Source organism: Anabrus simplex, chromosome 2, assembly GCF_040414725.1.
Source record: "Anabrus simplex isolate iqAnaSimp1 chromosome 2, ASM4041472v1, whole genome shotgun sequence".
NCBI lineage: Eukaryota > Metazoa > Arthropoda > Insecta > Orthoptera > Tettigoniidae > Anabrus > Anabrus simplex.
This window is the reverse complement of record NC_090266.1, coordinates 4,289,727-4,314,390: the sequence shown is the minus strand read 5'-3', so window position 1 is coordinate 4,314,390 and position 24,664 is coordinate 4,289,727. Positions and strand designations below refer to the sequence as shown.

Below are 24,664 nucleotides of genomic sequence, written 5' to 3'. Positions count from 1 at the left end.
ACTTCATGCTTCGCCTTGCTTTATTTATAGATTTTGTTTTGTTGACATCACCGTGTCCATATTTACTCACATGTTCCCCATCAAACCCAGGGTGTATATATTTTAGGGCATTATTTTTACCATAGTTATGACTCAGCACGCCTGGGATCGGCTGACTAGTCTGGGACAAATTACCTTGACGGTAGTAACGGGGACAATACTGTTAGAATTCATGTCGTGGTCTTCCTACAGGACAGTATCCGGGCACTCACTATAACTATGTACAGACTCAAACAAAAGTATATTTTCAGATTAATCAAATTTTCTACATATTCCTTGCCACGTTATACACCCTTATATAGTCAATTTCACTTAAGGATATCACGATCCAAATTACAAACTATTAGTGAAAACAATTTAATCATACCTGTGTTAGTGTGATATAGCAGCGATCAGTGAGTGGAGTAATAACAAGTCTAGGAGTATTCCCCAAATACTCATGACAGTACCGAAATTCGGCATCACAAATATCAGCATAAACGCCGTTCTTGTCCTGGTCCCACCTGAAAAGAATACGTGATGAATGTATACTGAAATTCGGTCATTTATGATTTATAAAATAGTACATAAGCGAAAATTTTGAAATCCAATTCGATAACAGTATGGTCATGTGGATAATGTCATTTAGTACAATGTTCACACTTCTGTCCACAAGCTGCGAGTAGTGACAGCCGAGGCAGCAGATTCGTAGGTCTGATGATTTTATAGTGGAAAACAAGCAAGTTTTTCGAAAATATTTTACTCGGAGGAGACACAAAGGAATTGATTGCCTTTATGTAGCTTAAACATATTTGAAATTACCTAAACAGTTGGTTAGAGATAACCTCAAACTTAAAAAAATTCAGACTAGATGATATCAACTTAAATGACATGTATAAAGAATTTGTGGGTAGGGATATGAATTTTGAAGATATTAAGGCTATCTTTAGCAAATGTTGGAATGAAGTATTTGGATTTACAGCTACTAATGTGAATCGCAAAAATTATGAAGGAAAATATCGTAACAAAATAAAAACTTTTCTACAAATATAGAAAAGTTAACATAGACATAAATCGTCACCATAAATATAAAACGTTAACGTACATCTCTTAGTTAATAAATAATGTTTGCTAATTATGATTCCGAGGCTGTTAAGAAAGCAAAAAAGATATAAATGTATTCGAAGAAATGGAAAATGAGTTTCAGAAATATAAGAAGGCGCCTATAACAGAATATGATAAATATAAAATACAAGATCATCCTCTTATTGATGCTGTTAGCGTTTTAGGAAATATGATAGGAAATAAGTTGGAAAATATTTGTTTTTGAGATATACGTGAGGAAATAATTTGGATGATATTGCTGAAAATGTTATTAAAGGTATAAAAGAAAACAGAGGGATTGAGAAACATTTAATTCCTTATAAAATTGTGCATCAAGATTACTTTCCTTCTAGTTCTGAAGATTCTGTTGTTATAGATGTATTTGATGTTAGTAATGAGGGAAACGAAGCCTTAAGATCAGCAAGAAAAGTCAGAAAAATTTAGAATCAGAATTTCAACAAGAAATAACTAATTGTTCTACTATGCACTTAGGACCAATAATTTAAAAATATTCACCTAGAATGAAAGATCGTAAATCTGAATTAAGATATGATGAGAAGTTCGATAATTATATTATAGGTGATGCAAAAGTTGAATTTCATAATAATGAAATGATATGTGAAAGCAGTAATTTATGAGCTACAAAAGGAATAATGTAATTTTAACATAAAATGATATACCAAACGATGATGATTATGCTGATGAAGACAAAACTACTTACGGACAAAATTTACAAAGACATACTCAATGAATCAAGATAATGTTCCGAAGAATACAAAACCAAAGAGTAGTGTTGGAAGAAATGTAATAACTGGATTATCGATATATGTCATTTTGAAAGACCAAATAAAATACAAAGATCTACATCTCTACGTAAACTCCTAAATCAGGATTTGGATTTGTTAAAAAATGTTCCGAGGCACCAATTGAATAACTTTGGATGAATAATTTTAGAGATTTAATAGATATATTAATGGTTATTCATGGTGAAGAAAATCCTGGGAATAATGCTTATCATAATGAAAAATTTGGGTTACTTACTAGTAAATTTAGTGATTTTATTATTGAAAATTCTAAAGGAATTCTATACCTAAATAGATTTTAAATAACATTCCCCATTCATCCTGGAAATCAGAAAAACATGGAAGAGGATTAGTTAGTTGGGGTTGAAATACTTTACCAATGCCTGAAATGAATTTACCAGGATATAAATTTTTGGGGCCATTTACTAAACTTAATGAAAGTTTAGCTAGAAGGGATAAAGGAATAATTCAATTAGATGAATATTCTAATCAACATGATATTCTTTATTGTGATCACAGAGATTTAGAGCATAGACTTAAAGCTGATAAAAATTACAACAAGCTGCAAAAGAAGGAATATTTAGTAAAATTGCAGATTTTAAAGAAAAATTAGCAGGAACAGCTGCTACTGGAATTACGTTTTAAAAAACAAAATTAGGAGTTGGTGTTGAAACAGATGGAAACGGTTGGTGTATAACTTAATATTATAATTCTATTTTCCCTTTAATAAATGAAAGGATTTAGTATTGATTATGACATTTCTGCAAAATACAATACAAATCCTAAAGCAATTACATTTAAATTATCAGAGGGAGATTTGAAAAATAAATACTTTCTAGATAACTACTTACAGTAACTGATAAACAACAGAATCGCAAATCAACAAAAATTAAAACGGGGAAATTTATTATGAACTTTAGCTACTCCAATTGTACAAAAATATGTAATGATGATTTAAAAAAGAAAAAAAGAAGTTTCTACATTAACAAAACATAAAGGAGATTTTTTGCCAATTATAATTTCTGCATTAGGTGCTCTTGGAGTATTATCTGGTGGAGCAGCAAGAATTGTAAATTCTGTTCACAATAAACAAGGAAATGACGCTGTACTAGCTGAACAAAAACGACATAATTTGGAGAGGGAAAAGAAAAGTTGTGGAGTAAAAAGAGAAACTTGTAAAAAAAATTGAAAATTTGTTAAAAGATATGAGAAACTACTGTGTAATTTTGATATATAAAAATTAGTTATACAATTGACAATAAAATATTTTTAAAATATATTTTTGTTGGTGAATTACTTCAAAATCCTCATAAATACGAAACACCAGTTGTTAATTTAGATACTTCTCACAATATCGGTACTCATTGGATTGTTTATTTTAAAATAAATAATAAAATGTTTTTTGATTCATTTCGAGGTAATATACATAAACAAATAGTTAATTATCTAAGGTTCAAATAATTTGTTTTATACTACACAAATAATTCAACATTTTGATGAATTTATATATGGTAATTTGTGTAATTTAATTCCAAAACTGTTTTAAGAAAATTATAGCTTTTATGAAAGTTTGGGTATAATAAATGATATATTCGGAAGCAAAAGTAAGGTTATGATAATAAAGAAATATCTCCAGTTAAGGGAAAAATAACAATTTGAATAAAAGCTATAAATGATAGGTACTTTTTAAAATTCAGGTATGTTCAGTCTGCAGCCCTAAGGCTGGTTGGATCCTCAACAGCTCCGCCACTAGGCATTCATGAAGAGGGGTACTAGGGAAATAAGGAACGAGGTAGTTTCCCGTTGCTTCTCTCAGCGAGCCTCAGTCACCTTCATTATTGTCAAAGCCAAGGATAAGACAGACAGATCAATGAAAGTAACAAAAATGAATAAAGAAACTTATAGGTAATAAAATAAAGTTTTTGGTACCAAATTTAATATAGAGTTCTAAGAAATATCAAACTTAATTAAGAATATTTATAAAAAGGAAGATGTAGATAATAGAAATAAACATTTTGTATCTGAACATCAGTTAAATGAAGACCCAAAAAATTATCAGATTCAATGAAATCTATATATTTTAATGTTTGTAAACAGGCGGATGTTGACAATAAAATTATAGATTTGTTACCTAAAGAAAATTTTGATACAGAATTAATGACTAAAATATGGTATACTGATGAGTATTTTGTATTAAGGAAGAATATATTAAGAAATATTAGTGACGGTGTTGAAGATAGTGATGCAATTAATTTGAAACAATTTAATAAAGCAGTAGAAAAGTTGCCGGTTCAAAAGGTATATATAAAGTTGAGTTTCAAAATATCATACAAACGAAGAAATTGAAGCAGTATTTCTAGACTATTCTCCGAAAACAGCAATTGCCCCCATAACAAAGGAGATTCATATTCTTACACGAAAGGTAAACAGGAAAGTGTTTGATAAAATTGAAATAAAAAAATTTTGAAACTGAATTAATTACTGAAGTAAGCCATGTGTTTTCGTATGAAGTATATATAAGAAAAATAATCATTTCCGTTATTAATTCTAAAAATTCAAATCCAAATATATATATATGCTGATATACAAATATTTTGTTCTCTATATCTCAAAGATAACATTTAAAGACACTATTACACGTATGTATTTGGGTAAATTACTAAACATTGGTCCTTTTCATAGATTAATTTTAAAATTGGTGATAGTCTTAAGATCTTACCTGCTCAAGTGAAAGTAATGATGTTTGAAGAAATAATGCTTGATGATTTTATCGAAACAGAATTTGATCCTGATGAAGGTTTTGTTTTAACCATTATATTTTCTCTTAATGAATGCATGATCATATTTGGTGTTTGAAATGCAAAAAATTTACTGAAACATCTCATCCCCATAGAATTGGAACTAAGAATGGACGAAATAGAATCGAAGTTTCAGGTTTGGAATGTAGAATTAAGAGAGGCAGATTTGTAAAAATGTTTAGAAAATTTAAATATTGGAGAAGAAGTCGTAAGTAAACTTCATAGACCCATGAAAATGTTTTAACATATGATATCGATTACCTTTGGTAAGCCAATTTTGTAGAAATGGTTTCTGAAAATTTGAAAAATATATCTAAAATTAATTAAGGACATAATTATTTATTGACAGTTATAGCTGTTTTCTCAAAAAATATTCTTGGGATATTCCTTTTCAAAGTAAAACTGGTGAAAATATTGCTAAATCTTTCAGAAATATTTTCAAAAATAGAATTCCAAAATATCTGCAAACTGATAAAGGCAAAGAATATTATAAAAAAGGATTTTCTGAATTACTGAGAGAATTAATATTCATCAGTATTAAACTTATCAAAAAATGAAAGCTTGTTTTGTAGAAGTGTGTAATAGACCTTTTAAGGAAAAACATGGAAGCACTTTGATATTCAAGGTAATTTTAATTGCGTTGATATCTTATCTAAAATTGTAGACATAGTACAATATAAATGGCATCAAAAGAATTTATTCAAAATAATAAGAAACACATTTTAGAAAATATTGTGTTAATAATACAACTTTGAAGGATAAGTCAAAGTAAAAAAATGTGATAAAGTACGAATATGGAAATTAACAGGTATATCGGAAAAAGGCTATACTGAGAATTGGTCTACAGAAGTATTCGAAATAAAAGATGCATTACAGAATAATAGAATTACATATATACTAAAAGATAGAAATAATGAAGGTATTGAAGGAAAATGTTATGAAGTACAAAATATCCAGATATGTTTATGTTAGATCCTTCGTATTTGATAATGTTACACTATAGCTTTTTCCTATATAAATGGGTCTATTCAATATTTTAAAAGAAGTAGATAATATTAATATAAGTTATAACTTATTAGAAACTTCGAATGTAATATATGATAAAATTACTGAGTTGCATTTTTAATTATGCGTTTATATGAACAATTATGATGAAGGTAAATTCAATAATTTTAGAAATGTTTAAGAAATCTTGATAATTATTATGGTTGGGGGATTAATATAGGAAAGGGGAACCTACATCTTGGGTGAGATTATCATGATATTGTAAGACTTGAAATTTTAAATAAAATAGATTAATGTTCTACTTTATTCATTATTCCTTTTTATGAAATTTTTCCTTTGAACTTGTATAAAAATTATTTCCTTGAGAAGTTATTGGTAATCTACCTTTAAATTATAGAGATTTATTGAGTTTGAATTCAGATTTCTAAAATTATTTCCATTTCTGGATAACCATCTTCTAATTCATTCAATCTAGAATTTACTGAAATATTTTGAGTTCTTATAACATAACATGAATATTCCCAAATGTGAATTTTCTTCTTTTAAATAATTTCATTACGTTCTTCTTGATTATTGGTTGGAGGATAGCATGATTCTCAATAATCTCTGCCACTATTCTGTTACTATTTTTCATTCTTTGAACTTTAATTTCTAAATCATCGACTTTATTTTCTAAATAATTAATTTTACTTCGTATTTTATATTCACCATTTTTGAAAATTGGTGGTAAAACATCATGAGTAACCCATCTTCTAAACTGTCTTCCTGCTGGTAATTTTGAACTCCTAACTAGATCGTAAAAAACATATTCTGTGATAAAAATAGTTGTTTTCTCATTATATGTCTCCCGACGCCACAAATTTTCTTATAATTCCTAGTCATCATTATCAATATCTTTTCTTTAGTCAGATCTGCATCTATACTCTAAAATATTACAAATATATTTAGCTTAAAACCATGGATTCTTTTCTTTATCAATAACCATGAATATATATTTGTCATTGAAAATGAGATGGTTGTTGTGATATCGATAATTGCTTCCATTTATTAGGCACAAACTTATTAAAATCGTGTAATAATTTACATTATTGTTAACTGATTCAATATGTGTTCCTTTCTTATCATTTGTTCACGATTGCATTAATTTATTCATAATGTTTCTTATTCTGTTCAGAATTACAAATGTTTTTACACCCAAAAGGGTATGCCTAAATAATTTGTTCTCTATAAAAGAAAAGAATAATCTATCTTTCCGTTTTTATAAAAACAGCATGTAGTAATCCACTATCAAAACCAAACCAAACTCTATGTACCATGAATTACTTATATGACTTTCGTTACCTACCAACTGTAGGTGATCAATAAATTTCAGTAGTAAATTTGACTGCTTATCAACATGCTTTAAAATTATCCGAAAAATACTATAATCATGAACTAACTGGGTAATTACTCGTAGATCAGCAACATTAGAATTAATAAGTAGAGATGTGCTGTTAAGACAATCAGATATAAGTGGAATAAGAACAATATGAAATGGCATTGTGCTTTAGCTAATCAACGAGTATTATTATTGTTATTATTATTATTATTATTATTATTATTATTATTATTATTATTATTATTATTATTATTATTATTATTATTTTTATCATATTTGTTTTTACTTGTAGTGGCTGAGTTAGGACACAAGGTCCTCTCTTACACTTAACCACACTTCATTAACAGTGTACATCTGAGAAAAATATTAAGAATCTTATATTAAAAGTACCATTACAAACTAGAAATAAAATATGAAACCAAATAACATAAGCTCTATAAATATTCTTAGGCATACCTTAAAACTACCGTTACAAATTAAACGTGGAATGACACAATATAATATAAGCAGAGTAAAGGCACATTCACACACATTTTTACTCCACCATATTCACTCAGCCTGGCGGCACACATCGAGGAGATGCTCACGGCAAGGCGACTTAAAGGCGTTAAAGGATTTTATGGCTCTAATTTTATGAGGGAGAGAATTCCATATTCCAGCTCCATTCGAAAAAAAAGGAACGGCCAAATGCTGCTGACTTGCTGACGAGGACAGCGTGTGTTATGCTGGTGGATAGACGATAGGAAATTGAGTTGTGAAGATAAGTACTGTGGTATGGAATATTCTCGTTTAATACTCCACGTGGAGGTCTCTACATTATTCAAATTCCAGAAGGGAAATTTCAGGATGGTAAGGGGTAACATGAACATCCTAGCGGAAGGAGAAGATAAATTTAATACACGAGTGCATAGCATGTTGTAATCGGTTTAGTTGTTGTCCCGTGGCATCAATTAGTACTGCGTCACAGTTGGAAATTATAGGGAGGCCAGGAGTATTTATAAGCTTAATTCTCATGTTTATTGATGATACTTTAGTGGGTGAAGGGTGGTGTGCACTTTTCAACATACATTTGTAATGTGCTCTCCCCAGTTAAGATACTCGTTTATAATTGCACCAAGACTTCTTACGAGTTTTCGTAGGGAATAACTTAAACAGATAAATTTGTGGACCAACGTTTTTGTTTTTGCCGCACTGATTTGTTTCATCTGCCCAACAATAATATCTTTAGATATTGATGGATTGATTAAAATGTGGTTTTCATGTGTTATGCAATGTCGTCAAGATAGACACCAAACCAATATCCACCACAATAGTGCAGGTCTATGTGCCTACTAGTTCAGCGGATGATGAAGAAATCGAAAGAATATATGAGTAGATAGAAGATTTAATACAATAGGTAAAAGGTGACGAGAATCGAATTGTGATGGGAGACTGGAATGCAGTGGTAGACCAAGGAAGAGAAGGTAGTACAGTAGGAGAATTTGGATTGGGACAAAGGAGCGAAAGAGGAAATCGGGTGGTTGAATTCTGCACTGATCATAATTTAGTCCTTGCCAATACTTGGTTCATACACCACAAACGACGCCTGTATACTTGGACGAGACCTGGAGATACTGGAAGGTATCAAATAGACTTCATTATAATTAGTCAGAGATTCAGAAACCAGGTGTTGGATTGCAAAACATTCCCAGCAGCAGACGTGGACTCTGACCACATATTTTTGGTCATGAAAAGCCATCTGAAGTTGAAGTAATTGAAGAAAGAAAAATGCAAAAAGATGGGATCTAGATAAGTTGAAAGAAAAATAGTGTGAGGGATTGTTTCAAGAAACATGTTGCAAAAGTACTAAATGAAAAGGCTTAAGGAAACACTATGGAGGAAGAGTGGAGAGTCATGAAAAAAGAAGTCAGTAGGGCTGCTAAAGAAATGTTAGCAAGGAAGAAATGATCAACTAAGAATCAGTGGATAACTCAGGAGATACTAGACCTGATTGATGAACGACGAAAATACGAGAATGCTAGAAATGAAGAGGGCATAAAAGAATACAGGCGATTAAAGAATCAAGTCGATAGAAAGTGCAAGGTAGCTAAGGAAGAATGGCTGAAGGAGAAGTGCAAAGATGTCGAAGGCTGTATGATCCTGGGGAAGTTCGATGCTGCATACAGGAAAATCAAGGAAACCTCTGGAGAAAGGAAATCTAGGTGTATGAATATTAAGAGCTCAGATGGAAAGCCACTTCTAGGGAAAGAAGACAAAGCAGAAAGATGGCAGGAGCATATCCAACAGTTGTATCAAGGTAATGATGTAGATAATTTGGTTCTGGAACATGAAGAGGCTGTTGATGTTGATGAAATGGGAGACCCAATTTTGAGGTCAGAGTTTGACAGAGCTGTGAGTGACCTAAATAAGAACAAGGCACCTGGAATTGATGACATTCCCTCTGAATTACTGAATGCCTTAGGAGAAACCAGCATGGCAATGTTGTTTCATTTAGTGTGCAAAGTGTATGAGACAGGAGAAGTCCCATCTGATTTTTGGAAGAATGTTGTTATACCTATTCCGAAGAAAGCCCGGGCTAACAGGTGTGAAAACTACCGCCCCATTAGTTTAGTATCTCATGCCTGAAAAATTTTAACACGTATTATTTACAGAAGAATAGAAAAACAAGTTGAAGCTGAGTTGGGAGAAGATCAATTTGTCTTCAGAAGAAATGTAGGAACACGTGAAGCAATCCTGACTTTACGTCTGATCTTAGAGGATCGAATCAATAAGGACAAGCCCACGTACATGGCATTCGTAGATCTAGAGAAGGCATTCGATAATGTTGAGTGGACCAAGCTTTTTATGATTCTGAAGATGATAGGGATCAGAAACCGAGAACGAAGAATTATCTAGAATCTGTATAAAAATCAGTCTGCAGTGATAAGAATCGAGGGCTTTGAAAAAGAAGCAGCAATCCAGAAAGCAGTAAGGCAAGGCTGCAGTTTGTCCCCTCTCCTTTTTAATGTTTACATAGAACAGGCAGTAAAGGAAATCAAAGAGAAGTTTGGAAAGGGAATCACAGACCAAGGAGAGGAAATCAAAACCTTGAAAATTGCCGATGATATTATTTATCTGAGACTGCAGAAGGTCTCGAGAAGTTGCCGAATGGTATGGATGAAGACTTGAGAAACGAGTACAAGGTGTAAATAAATAAGTCCAGAACAAAAGTAATGGAGTGCAGTCGAACGAAGGCAGGTGATGTAGGAAATATCAGATTAGGAAATGAAGTCTTAAAGGAAGTAGATGAATATAGTTACTTGGGTAGTAAAATAACTAACGATGGCGGAAGTAAGGAGGACATAAAATGCAGACTAGCACAAGCAAGGGAGAGCTTTCTTAAGAAAAGAAATTCGCTCACTTCAAACATTGATATCGGAATTAGAAAGATGTTTTTGAAGACTTTCGTGAGGAGCTTGGCATTGTATGGAAGTGAAACATGGACGATAACTAGCTCAGAAAGAAAGAGAATAGAAGCTTTTGAAATGTGGTGTTACAGAAGAATGCTGAAGGTGAGATGGATAGACCGAATGACGAATGAAGAGATACTGAATCGAATTGTTGAGAGGAGATCGATTTGGCTAAATTTGACGAAAAGAAGAGATAGAATGATAGGACACATCTTAAGACACCCAGGACTTGTTCAGTTGGTTTTTGAAGGAAGTGTAGGTGGTAAGAACGGTAGGGGTAGACCAAGGTATGAATATAACAAGCAGATTAGAGCAGGTGTAGGATGTAATAGTTAAGTAGAGATGAAAAGGTTAGCACAGGATAGGGTGGCATGGAAGCTGCATCAAACCAACCTATTGACTGGTGACTCAAACACACATGCACAGATATTATTTAAGTCAGAGTTCACATAACCTGTTGCTTGATTGATGTCTAAAATTTTGGATTGATGATAGATATGTAGATCGAGCATGCAAGTGGTATTTACAGTGTCTTAGCCGTGTCGATATATCGTTAATATAGATAACAAAGAAAAAGTGGTGAAAGTACTAAGCCTTGTGTTGCCCCTGAATATTTCTTTACCATTCAGATGACCTGTTGTGAAGAATTACGCGTTGCATTCGTTGGGTAAGATGTGAGAGAATTCTGGAGGAGTCTGCCCAAGGTGAGGTAATTTAAATTTAATAACCAGTTCTACTGTATTTACTGTGTCAAAGGCGCTGCTAAATTCAAGAATTGTAAGTAACGTCACCTGCCCTGCGTCCATAGCACGTCTCATGTTGTCTGTAACTTTCAGCAGGGCAGTGGCAGTACTGCGTTCCGTTTGAAACTCGATTTTAAAGTTTGTATTTGTTGAAATAGTCGGTTAATTGCACGTGTACTATGCGTTCACGAAGCTTGGAGAGAGACAAAAGTACTTTTTTGGGAACAGGTTTTATAATGGCACTTTTCGACATTTATGGGAAGAGGCCACTTGTGAGGCACGTGTTGAATTTATGCGTAATGGCGGGGAGAATAATGTCAATGATGTGTTGTATTGATGTTGTTTTCCATCCTCAGAACTTTCTTTTTTCCAATTTATCCTCTTTTAGAATATTCTTTCATTCACTGAAAATATATTTAATTGTTGTCTTTTCCCTCCATTTCGTATTTTATCCTTTAGGAAGTAGCCTTGCACTGATCTTAGGAATCTCATTTCAGATGATTTTATTTTATTCCTATAGCTTGTTTTAGCCACCCATGTCTCACTTGCATAAATCGAAGTTTTTATAGCCATAGTCTTATATAATTTACGTTGAGTACCTTCCCTTAATTTTCCTTTCAGTGTTCGGCGAATTGTCCCACACATTCGTAGAAATCGATGAAGGTTCTTATCATCTCGTCATCATCATTAAAAGATATTTTACAACTGAATTACTTAAAATTTGAGACATGTTCTACTGGTTGATGGTCAAGTACTATCTTCACTCTGATATTATACTTCCCTTGCCATGCCATAATTTTGGCTTCCGTTCTGCATAGCCGAAGACTATAACTTTTACAAAGGGTGCTTAACTGATGTATTATTTCTGGAATTTATCTTCATCAACCTGCAGGATAAATTGATCATCTGCAAAGAGCATAATATTTATATATGTGTCTGTGATCAATTTTATTCCAGAGTGCACAATTCGTTTCCAATTTCTGATTACTTCATATATACATATAGTACCAGGAAAGCATAGGCCCTGGCACATTCTTTATTCACGAAAGAACGGCTGAATTACGATGTCCGAACAGCTGTACGAGAGAACTTTCTCGGCTCTACTGCTCTGTGTGAGGCAGAAAGTATGAGAGGGGCAAGGTCGAGTCACATCAGCACCACATGTATCTCAGCTCCCCATAGAAACGTCTAGATATAATTATTATACTTCTTAACGACTTGACCGATAAATATGAGACTAACACCAACTTGTAGCTCACATTTTAAATGTACGACGTTGCAAATTTCAGATTAATCTGCCTAGTGTTTCAAAGGGTATGACGAATTGAAATTTGGAATGTATAACCACCCCTATGTCGCCTGACTCAGAGAGCTTGCTTCCAGCCGGATATAAATAGGTCGGGTATAGTCAGTGGGTCTTGAACTTTACGACTCGATCATGACTAGACATCATTGTGCTCCGTCGCGCTTCGCGAGGGATATGAAAGTTATATTCTAGAACTTTGAATTTGTGCGAGGTCGTAGTAAGTGAAGTATCAACCGCGTCGTGACGTGTGAAAAGTAGTAAAGTTTTCTCAAACTGAGTTTTCGTCGCATAAGATTTACGAGTGTCTTAACTAACTGATTTTACGACATAGACTGTGCATTGAAGTATAATTGAGAATACTAGAGTTTAATTTACCATTCGACAGTATTGTGGACTTCGTTAATCTCTCATATTTTTGAACTTTGTCGTTATCATTGACAGTGACAGCATGCCACGAAATTGTGCGTAATAAACTGAATTTTTAATTTATGACAACTTCATTAATTTTGAGACGCATTTCTCGTATACAGTTACGATTGTGAACTGTTTTAAATACCATTCCACTCGAATATTCAATAATTAATAGGACTAAATGTGACTATTTTTCACGTATTTTCTCGAAATTTCGATTATTACCATAAGAAACGTACTGAATGTTCAGGATATTTCATGGCAATATTAGGTCATACGAACTCGTGCCATGGAAACTCATTCATAAAAACCTCTTAAGCTGTGAACATTAGTATTCAAGAGACTGTTATAGGAGTGATATTAATTGCATTTTCTCGAGTGTTTCACGGACCGTGATAGTTACTCTACGATTGAATTTAAGAATAATCAGTGATTATTATGAACTGTGATAGTGTTCAATTCATGTTTTATAAACTGCGAGTGAAAGACTGTGCTTTCCTTTTAGAAAACGACGTCAGGTCATTACTGCATTAACTTGACTTATGGTTCAAACTGTAGCGTAGACTGTGATGTTCTGAGTCACGTATTTTATATCGTAGAACAAAGGTGTGAGTACAAACTGTGCATTAAGACTTATGTAAGTGTAAAATATAACTCATTAATGATAATTAAGAGTCCTACAGCTCGTTGTATTGTGCCAATTGAACTTCCCGTGTTTCAACATATCTATTTAAAAGAACAACGGAGATCTTGGCGAAGTGTCGCGATATTACACTACGTAGAGCGTCATCTCCAGCGTGGGATTATCGTGGTTTCATCCTGGGATATTCTTGGTATCCAGCGAGGGATTGATCGTGGTTTCTACGAGGTATGATAACGTGGTGTCTTCATGGGATGGAACGTGTTACGCCGCTGGTGCCGAGTTCGAGTTCGGGCTGCATGCTGCAGAATGTTCCAGTCACCAAGCCGCAGGAGAGTACTTCATCCGTTCTTATGAGGAGATTACAGGTGATGTAAGTGTATTTCATATATTTTTGAGGGAGTAATTACACTTAGACACTAACTGACTCTTTAATAAAGCACTAAATCATTCACAGTGCTACATTCGTCAAAGGAAAAGTACTTCGTGTGGATTCTAATCCTACTCTATATAATAATTGCATGAGGTTATTCAAGAAGACTTCAGATGTTATTTTGAACTGTAGGTTTCCTTTTAAAGTTTATATAAATTGAAGTCATTTCACTTCGATGAACTATAGGGCTTGCCATAAAACAAGTGCATTATTTTACTGTCTTATATAATTGGTTTAGATGAACTGTAAGAGTTTTCAGCAAGTGATTGAAAATATTTATTTGAACTATCAGATTGTTAAAGGCAGTATGTTTAATAATCTTAGAAAAACTTTACGTTCGCATTACAAGTGATGGACCTAATTTCTATGCAATCTAAAAATTTGGTAAATCATCAAGTGGTTAAATGAAGTTTCATGTACAAAGTGTTATTTTGAATTTGAGTCTATATAAGAAATCCTAGATGAACTGTAGTGTGTTTGAGATCTCAGAAAATTGGTATTCATTTTGTACATTATTAACATCAAGTGGATGTCTTAGAATATACCAGCGCATATACTTCATCTTTGCATTCTGAAAAGATAGATTGAAAATTTAATTTTGATAAATCAACAGCAGGGTGATTTACTTGAGAATATCAATAAATATTGTCAAAAATTTTATTTACCATCTCTTATTTGCCCTGTGAATTTATCCTTCTCTGTACCTGCTCCAATAGTAACCGCACACAACCTGAGATCCTTCCCATGCTCTGGCCTCATAATCATTTCCCGGTACATATACACTGACTGACAGAGCAAATGCAACACCAAGAAGGAGTGGTCAGAACTTTATGCCAATTGCAGGGTAGACTGACGTCACTGAAGTATGCTCATGATGTGAAATGCGCCGCTGTGCTGCGCACGTAGCGAACGATAATGGGACACGGCGTTGGCGAATGGCCCACTTCGTACCGTGATTTCTCAGCCGACAGTCATTGTAGAACGTGTTGTCGTGTGCCACAGGACACGTGTATAGCTAAGAATGCCAGGCCGCCGTCCACGGAGGCATTTCCAGCAGAGAGACGACTTTACGAGGGGTATGGTGATCGGGCTGAGAAGGGCAGGTTGGTCGCTTCGTCAAATCGCAGCCGATACCCATAGGGATGTGTCCAAGGTGCAGCGCCTGTGGCGAAGATGGTTGGCGCAGGGACATGTGGCACGTGCGAGGGGTCCAGGCGCAGCCCGTGTGACGTCAGCACGCGAGGATCGGCGCATCCGCCGCCAAGCGGTGGCAGCCCCGCACGCCACATCAACCGCCATTCTTCAGCATGTGCAAGACACCCTGGCTGTTCCAATATCGACCAGAACAATTTCCCGTCGATTGGTTGAAGGAGGCCTGCACTCGCGGCGTCCGCTCAGAAGACTACCATTGACTCCACAGCATAGACGTGCACGCCTGGCATGGTGCCGGGCTAGAGCGACTTGGATGAGGGAATGGCGGAACGTCGTGTTCTCCGATGAGTCACGCTTCTGTTCTGTCAGTGATAGTCACCGCAGACGAGTGTGGCGTCGGCGTGTAGAAAGGTCAAATCCGGCAGTAACTGTGGAGCGCCCTACCGCTAGACAACGCGGCATCATGGTTTTTTGCGCTATTGAGTATGATTCCACGTCACCTCTAGTTCGTATTCAAGGCACGTTAAATGCCCACCGCTACGTGCAGCATGTGCTGCGGCCGGTGGCACTCCCGTACCTTCAGGGGCTGCCCAATGCTCTGTTTCAGCAGGATAATGCCGGCCCACACACTGCTCGCATCTCCCAACAGGCTCTACGAGGTGTACAGATGCTTCCGTGGCCAGCGTACCCTCCGGATCTCTCACCAATCGAACACGTGTGGGATCTCATCGGACGCCGTTTGCAAACTCTGCCCCAGCCTCGTACGGACGACCAACTGTGGCAAATGGTTGACAGAGAATGGATAACCATCCCTCAGGAAACCATCCGCACTCTTATTGACTCTGTACCTCGACGTGTTTCTGCGTGCATCGCCGCTCGCGGTGGTCCTACATCCTACTGAGTCGATGCCGTGCGCATTGTGTAACCTGCATATCGGTTTGAAATAAACATCAATTATTCGTCCGTGCCGTCTCTGTTTTTTCCCCAACTTTCATCCCTTTCGAACCACTCCTCCTTGGTGTTGCATTGTCACTGTCAGTCAGTGTATGTATTGAATAGTTTTGGAGAGAGTCTGCATCCCTGACGGATGTACACCTTCATTAATTCATATTTCTTCCGTTAGTTTGTATCCTAGATCTAACACAATTCTCGTCCGTTTGTACAGACTTTGGATAAATTGAATAAGATGCTTCGGGTATCCATTGTTTACCATTATATTCCATAACTGTTCTCTATCTACCCTATCAAAAGCCTTTCGACAGTTGACAAAAGCGCCATAAGTATTAAAGTTAAATTCTCTTATCTTCTCCAGTATCTGTTTGAGGCTAAATATATTATCTGTACAGGATCTGCCTTTTCAAAATCCACATTGTTCTTCCAATAAGAGAATGCTTGCAATGATTTTAAGTCTGTTGTTTATAATTTTAGCATATATTTTATAGCCAACATTTAATTAAGTTATTCCTCGAGAGTTACTGCAAAAACTTCGATTTCCTTTCTTGAAAGGTGATATTATTTTAGCTCTCCTCCATTATTCGGGTAGATTTCTTCTTTTCCTACAAAGATTAGTTAAACGTAACAGTCTATATTTAAGAATGCTCCCGCCATATTTGAACAACTCCATATTTATATTTTCTTACCTTGGTGCTTTTCTATTTTTGATGGATTTCAGAGCAGTATTAAGTTCCTCTATATCTGAGACAGTATTAATACACTGTCTCCTTGTTTGTCATTTTCGAGTTGGAGTTTATCTCCGTTGAAAATATTTCGTCTTTTCTCCATGCGAGAGATATATCGACATAATCCTTATTATAACTTAAAATTATGAGCTGCTCCCTTCTACGGCGACAGAGGATAAGTTACTATTTATTTGAAACCTTATTATGCTCTGCAGCTTGAAATTATGTCGTGGCTGTAAGTCACTATTTGTTAATACTCTCTGCCAGGAGTTGTTCAAGTTCGGGGTGGACCGTAACTTATTGCGCAGCTCTCCTGCGCAAGGAATGGAGTCAACTTCCGCTTACCGTTGTCTGCCGTAAACATGAAAGCCGAAAAGACGTGCGTACATAGCTCCGCTATGTTGTGCTACTTCAAGATCGTACCAGGCTAATCCTGTGGATATTTGGGGTCACATTGCCCAATTAATGCATTTCTTGTACTCTGGACAACCCTTTGGAGCATCGCAGATGTTGTATTCCTACTAACTTAATTTAGTTTGAACTTCGGCCTAATGTAAGTAACTGCGTTCTTCTTCAACGCCACCGGGAAGACTGTAAGTTTGAAACCTTTCTTCTAACGACATTTTGCTACTATTTCATCGAAGAGTTGGTGCTAATCAGTTGGTGACACATGCTATGCCTCTCCTGGAAATACGACGTCGAAAATTACCCGAACGTTATTTAAAAAAGACAATAATGCTGTAATTATAATAATAACATTTTCCGCGGCGTGTTGTGATTAGATACCGGTTCCCGTGTTTGGTATAGTATTTCAAACTTGGAATTGTTCAAAATTGGAAACCCTTAAAAATGTGGTACAAATATTGTAATATTTGTTCTGGTAACTCTTGGCATTTTCCTTAAAAAAAGGAGAGGTGATGTCTTGAGCTCGAGTTAGAGGAGACGTTTTTGGATTGTGAAAGATACTAAGGGAGGCTGTTTTCGTAAGGTTTTCCGGTGGGAATTTTCCTTTTTTGCCTGCTATTTCCCCTTTTCTTTCGGCTTTTCATTTCCCTCTGGGAATTTGTTTTTTTTTAACTTTTCGTGCGGTCTGTTGATTGCATTGTTGTGATCCTAATTATTATTGGTCCTCTCCCTCGGGTCTGAACTTGAATTGTTGTTGTTGCCATGGGGATGGACATTATGATGATTGTGATGAAAATGTAATGGACGTTTGTACGCAATTGCTTTAATTGATGATTTAAAAGAAAAAAAGGATTTTTCATGCTGCGGTGATGTCTGAAAAGTTATATGCTAAGTCCGTTTGTCTTTAATTTTGGGGCCGATTATCTATATGTGTTTTGATCCATTGGTTGGTATCACTGTTCGCCCACGTGTTGTGATTTTCTTGATTTTTCCTTTTTCCCTTGTTTATTTCGGGATCTTCTTGGTTTTCTTCCTTTTGCACGAGGTTTAGAAACCTTATAGAAACTCCTCGCCTAGTATCTCGTTTTGGTTGGTGTATTTTACAAGTAAAGAAAGATTAACTTAATTAATTAATTTTATGCAAGTAACTAAATTAATTATTCCTGTTGATGTTCTGAGTCCAGAGTTATCTTAATATTACTTCTTTTTCTAATTAAATATATTTATTTATTTCAAAATACCTGAACATGTGATTATTGTAGTAATTTGAAACCATACAGTGATAGTTATTTTTCTTTATTTCCACGGCCTCTGGTCGCTTGTCTTATTCGTGGTAAGTACCTTTGTGATGGTTTTCTTGGATGATTTTGCTTCCACCTTGTTTTAGTTCTTTTTTTACCTATACTTCTTGTCTTGTTGCTACCTGTGCGGACACTGTGGGGATGGTTGTTTGTCCGGGATAGTCAGTGGTAGCTTCAGAGCGTGGTTGTCATTTGTTTTCCCTTCGCTCTGTGCGGTATGCGAGCTGTTCCTTCAGAATTGCTCGCCTGTTAGTACACCCTTGTGTTATTGTTTTTCGTGGGCTCGTAGCTGTCCCTCTTGGCATCCCCCTTAACGTTGTCACTGTATGGTTTTAAAAGGTGTATCTGGGTTATGAAAGGCATGTTAAGATATCTTTTTAAAAAAATTGTAAAGGAAATGCATTCATCTTGTTTAACTGTACAAAAGTTTGTTTCATGTTAACATCGTCGGGGTGTTTTGTCCGGTTCGCTGTCGAGCTGTGTGCTACCTTCTTGGATTGTGTACGTGATGTTGGTATTGCTCTACCAGCTGCTGTTCGCGTGTTTCCCGCCTGCCTGCCTTACTGCTTTCAGGTGCCTTGTATTTTACCCTTCTTTGTTTCTTCGTAAATTGGTGAGTTTGAACTTTATCAATTACTCTAAATTCTGAATTTATTATCATTTATCAAAAAAATTGTGAAATGACCGACACTTGAGCATGAATCGATTGGCTTTGGGTTACGAGTGTACCACAGTTTGCCGCGTGCTCTGTGATTTTTTTTGGTGGTTTTTGTTCTGTATTTTCATTGTCTACCTGCGAAAATGATTTAATCTGTGGTTATGGAATTAATTGCGTTTAAGTGAGTTATTGGTTTTGCTCGGATATGTTGCGTGTGACGTTATTTGTTTTACTGGATTATGATCGTGACCTGTACTCTGGGAACTTATTACATTATCTGTCCTGGAGTTTTATTTTGCTTCCCAGGTTTGTTATTACTTTTATTATTTTACCTGACATGATGCTTCGACTGTGCTAAAATCATTCTGCGAGGAACTACCGTTGTTGATTTTACCTACTGCGTCGCTAACAGCGTGTGAACCTTGCAGGCACTTAATCTATTGGCATGTCTACCTTGTGCCTGGTCAGTATGGGTGTGATTTACTGCTGAACTGTTTGGCATTTCATCGTATCCTCCCATCGTTAGTGTCTATGAACCCGTTTTAAACCTTTCCTGGTTTATGTGGTTGGCATGTATGTGTTACTGTTATTTGCTCTGTGCGATTGAAATTATGCCTTGCTACCTACTTTGGCCTAAATGGGATTGTGTGCATGCCTGTAACTGTTTCTTTGGAGTATTTGATTCTTCATTATTGTTGAACTTTAAAATTAATCCTGCCTGTGATGTTTCTTTACATTGGGGCGGTTGTTACCTCGAAAATCGTTACCTTTACTTGGTCTGGTAAATGTTTCCTAAACTTGTTTTGTTACCATTAGTCCCGAGGGGAACTTGACTTTAAAGTGTAGAGCCTTATATCTACTTGGAAGTCATCATTTATGTTTTGTACAACCAGTCGGTCGTGATGTGTTTCCATGTTTGCTGTGCGATTGCTGATCTGTGCTAGCTGCGAGACTTGTCTGTGCTTTTTGCATGAGTGGTTTCCATTTTTACCCTGTCTTGCTGTTGGTGTCCGTTTGGTGTGTCGTTAGGTGGTGGACGGAGGCATGTTACATTACGTCATCTGTTATTGGGTAGTTATGGGCTATAGTTGAACTCTGTTAATCGGTGATTGGGTTGGGGACTTGTTGGCCACGTGCCTGGACATTTTAGTGTCTTTGCTTGTTTCCCCTTTTCCTAACTATTGATCGCATGTGGTTCTTTGTTTCATTGTGTTTGGTACCCTATTATCGGTTGTATTTGTTACCGGGTTGGAAGTATTTGTGCGGTGTGTAGCCTGCCTCAAGTGTTCCTACTGATGAATTGTCTATGGTAGAATTATTAAACTAGCTCGTTCTGTCTGAAATTTGTGACCTTGTTGTCATCCTGATGTAAATTTTTGATCATTTATGCAGCTTCTTGTATTTGGTGGTTCTCGGCATATCTGACTTGGTACCCTTTTGAAGTCATTATGTGTCTAGGTATACTTTTTCTGCAAAATTAATTTAACCTATCCTTATTTGCCTAGTTCCATTTTGAGTTGTGAGTTCTGTGAAACCCTCTACCTTATCTACTTATTGTTATGGAGTTGAGTGATGCAGTAGGGTCATAACACCTGAGGACTGAGTTCCTTTTAACCTGTAATGGTTTGGTCGTGATCCTGTGTTTGAAGGAAAGAGTACGGTACCGTAAGTTTGATTTTGGGATTTGCATATTGATTACTGAGCATGTTGTTGAGGATGGTGTATTCCTTTTATCCCTTTAAGGGCTAACACGTGGCTTGGGGTAGTCATTATGGTTTTACTATTATTATTGTGGTGTGTGTAATTGTGATTATGGCATGTCAGGTAAGGGCGATGTGTTGCCTTGATGTTTTACCTTGTGCCTCTGTAGATTTGGGAATAACCCCTCGCATGAATTTACTTCTCTTTTGGAACTATCTTATCTTGTTGTAACTTGCTGGTTTTGTGTTTCCTGGTTTCTTCATTTCCTGTCTCCCTGCATTTCTGGTTGATCTGATATCATCGTATCTGTTATTGTTTCTTCTGTAATGTTCATTTTAATTTTATCTGCCACTCTATGGTGTTCTTCACTCAGTGGTCCTTTGGTGTCTGTTGACGTTGTTCGTTTGTCATCCTACTGTTCTGCGGGATTGCTTGTTAAGTATGGGATTAACCAGTTCTCCCCTAGTCGGTACTGGAATCTTACTGCTGATGGATTATGGGGTCCATTAGTAGTGAACTGCCTTCTTCATGTTTCTTGAGCATTTTACATGGACTTGACTTTTATTCCACCATTTATATTTTATTTGCCTGCTCTCCTGGCGGATAGGAGGAGGTGCCTGTTGCCGTAAAGGGACAGTGTGATATGGATATCACATATTACTAGACCGGATTATTGCCGAGGTTCTGTAAAGAACAACCGGTGGTTTACGTAGTGTAAGTCATTGCTTGTTATTTTCCTTGTCGGTCTTCTGATCTGAGGTGTTTCATTGCCTTTAATTTGGATCAGATGTCCAGTAGTGGAACGAATATTTTTGGGGGTCATACCGTGTAGTGGGTTGGTTACTTGGTTCCAGATTTTGTTCCCTCCTAAGTTTCTCCTGTCCCTATTTCTGTCCTGTTGCTTCCATGGAGCTAATTATGGTCCTGTGTTGTACTTAATTTTGATCTGTAAGTTTTGGTAGCTTGGTGTTAGTTGGTTGATCTGTTGTCGTTGACAAACTGAAACGCGTACCCTCCATCTAATTGAGCTTTAAGAGGTCTCCAACCGATCCTACCTACTCTTCCCTTGCTATGAATTTGTTTACCTTTTAAGCCTTGGAATTTTCCATATTGAATATCCTATTCCTGGTCACCTGAAACGTTGCTAATCGATGGTGCATTGGTTGCCTCCCCTTATTCTTGGTCAATTTTTTATGCATGGTCTGGATGTGAATGTTGAGCCTAATTTAGTTGGAAATTCATTTGCATCTTTTCTGGTGTATTTTACAATACAATACAATACAATAGATTTATTTTGTCTGGCAAGATTAAGGCCATTAGGCCCTCTCTTCCATCTAACCAGAAAAGACAGTTTTTACATGTGCAAAATTGAAATAAGTACACTTACAATTGAAACATCTTGCAACTACTAAACAATACAATATTATGATTAAAAATGGAAAAAAATAGGAGAATGATGAAGATGATGATGATGATGATGATGATGATGATTATTTACACAATTATGACATGATTAGCTAATTTCTAGTATCCTTGGTAATAACAGTGGGATTATATAAAGTCTCTAGTTTGAGGGAGGCTAAATCTACAATATCTCCATAGCATTACTTAGTAGGTAGCGGTGACAAAGTTGCCTAAAACTAGCAGGCGAAGCTCCTCTGACAGAGACGGGCAGTGCATTCCATTGTCGTGCCGAAGAAATAACAAATGAGTTTGTGTATCGTGTGGTGCGGTGAGGTGGAATAGATAAGTGTGTATCAGATTTTGACCGTGTTCCAAAACTATGATTGGATGAGAGGTGGTGACATTGACTGTACAAGTAGGGAGGTGAGCATGAGGAGGGTATTCGACGAAGAAGGCATAAAGCATGAAGATTACGCCGCTGTTTGTGTTTTAGCCAACCGAGTTCATCGTAGGCAGGTGTAACATGGTCAAAGTAACGTAGGTCACATATATAGCGAACACAGGCGTTTTGCGCGCGTTGTAGTTTGTCGTTAAGAGTAGTAGTCAGGTCGTTGTACACGGCGTCACAGTAGTCGAAGTGAGGCAATACCAGAGTGCAAATAAGGCGTTCTTTTAATATTCGAGAAAATATGTTGCGGAATCTTCTAAGTGAGTTGAGTGTCGCAAATACTTTCCTGGAGATGCTGGTAACCTGCTGCTTCCAAGAAAGATGTTCGTCTATCATAACGCCGAGATCTTTGACAGATTCACTGAAATTAATGGGTGAATTTTGTAGGTAAAGTTTTGGTAAAGTGAATTTGCTTATAGTTTTTGAACAAAGCCGAGGATGTGAAATTATTATAGCTTGAGATTTTACGTTATTTAATCTAAGTCCATGCATGTCAGTCCAGTTACAGATTTCTTGTAAGTCTCTATTGAAATTTTTAATTTCGTCGGTTAGTCTTTCCGGTTCACAGTGCAAGTATAATTGTATATCGTCAGCGTACATGTGGTGTCTGCAGCTGTTTAGCGACGACGTAATATCATTTATACAGACAGAAAATAGAAGCGGTCCTAGGACGGACCCCTGTGGAACACCAACCTCTACGGATCGCCAGGATGAATATTCATTGTTGTTTTTTCTTACACACTGCAGACGACCACGGAGGTATGAATTCATCCACTGAAGACTGTTTGTCGAGAACTGGAGTTTAAATAGTTTGGAAAGTAGTATGTCTATGTCAACAGAGTCGAAAGCTTTTGAGAAATCAAGAAGAGCTAGTATGGTAACTTGTCTTTTGTCCATCGCATTGCGAATGTCGTCTGTAACCTTAAGTAGTGCAGTAGTAGTGCTGTGGTTACGTCGAAAACCAGACTGGTGTTCGTCAAGAATATCGTGTATTTGCAAGTAGTTGGAGACTTGTTGGTGTACAATGAATTCTAGGGCTTTTGAAAGGACCGATAATATGCTCACAGGTCTATAGTCAGTTACGTCTTCAGGCGGTGATTTTTTAGCGAGCGGGACGACAACGGCAGATTTCCATAAGGAGGGATACGTGCCAGTCATTAGTGAGTGGTTAAATATGTGAGTTATAGTAGGTAAAATTATGTCAATTATTGTCTTAATAAGATCTATTTCTATGTTGTCTATCCCTTTGGACTTCGATTTTATTCTAAATATGGCTTGTTTAACTTGCGAGGGTGTCACATGTGAAAAGTAGAATTTTTCTCTGTCAGGTGCAGGGGAGTTGTAATTGCTGTATAGTGTTCTATGTTTCCTTTCTCTGTCAATGGTATGTCCGGGAGTGGTAAAATATGTATTGAGGGAGTCGAGGGATACGTCAATAGGATGGTCGTCTCTTTGTTTACCTATTCCCATGTGTCTTAGTTCTTTCCAAGCCATAGCAGGTCTAGTATTTTTATTTAGCAGGGTATGTGCATGTCTAATTCTAGCGTTGCGTACTGACTGCGATGTTTTATTTCGTAGCCGTTTAAATGCGTCAAAATTGTCTTGTGTCGGTTGTCGCTTAAACTTTCTATGTGCGGCATCTCGTCTTGCCATTAACTCCTTTAGCTCTAAGTTTAGCCACGGTGCTGGGGCTCGCGTTACCCGTACTGTTTTCGGCGGGGCGTGTCGATCATAGAGCGCTGTCAGATATTCGTTTAATATGTTTACTTTAACGTCAATGTCGTCAACTGTTAGTATATGGTGCCATGGAACATCTATTGCGTCTTCA

The 24,664-nt window shown here is 36.2% G+C and overlaps 1 protein-coding gene across 1 annotated transcript in view; it reads right to left on the bottom strand.

Moving 5' to 3' along the window:
• LOC136863901 (dynein beta chain, ciliary-like) overlaps window positions 1-24,664 on the bottom strand; it is a 5,220,903-nt gene that overhangs the window by 3,158,555 nt on the left and 2,037,684 nt on the right. The window contains exon 35 of the mRNA XM_068226514.1: window positions 407-542. Coding sequence (XP_068082615.1) covers window positions 407-542 — 136 coding nt within the window. The remainder of the gene's footprint in view (window positions 1-406; window positions 543-24,664) is intronic.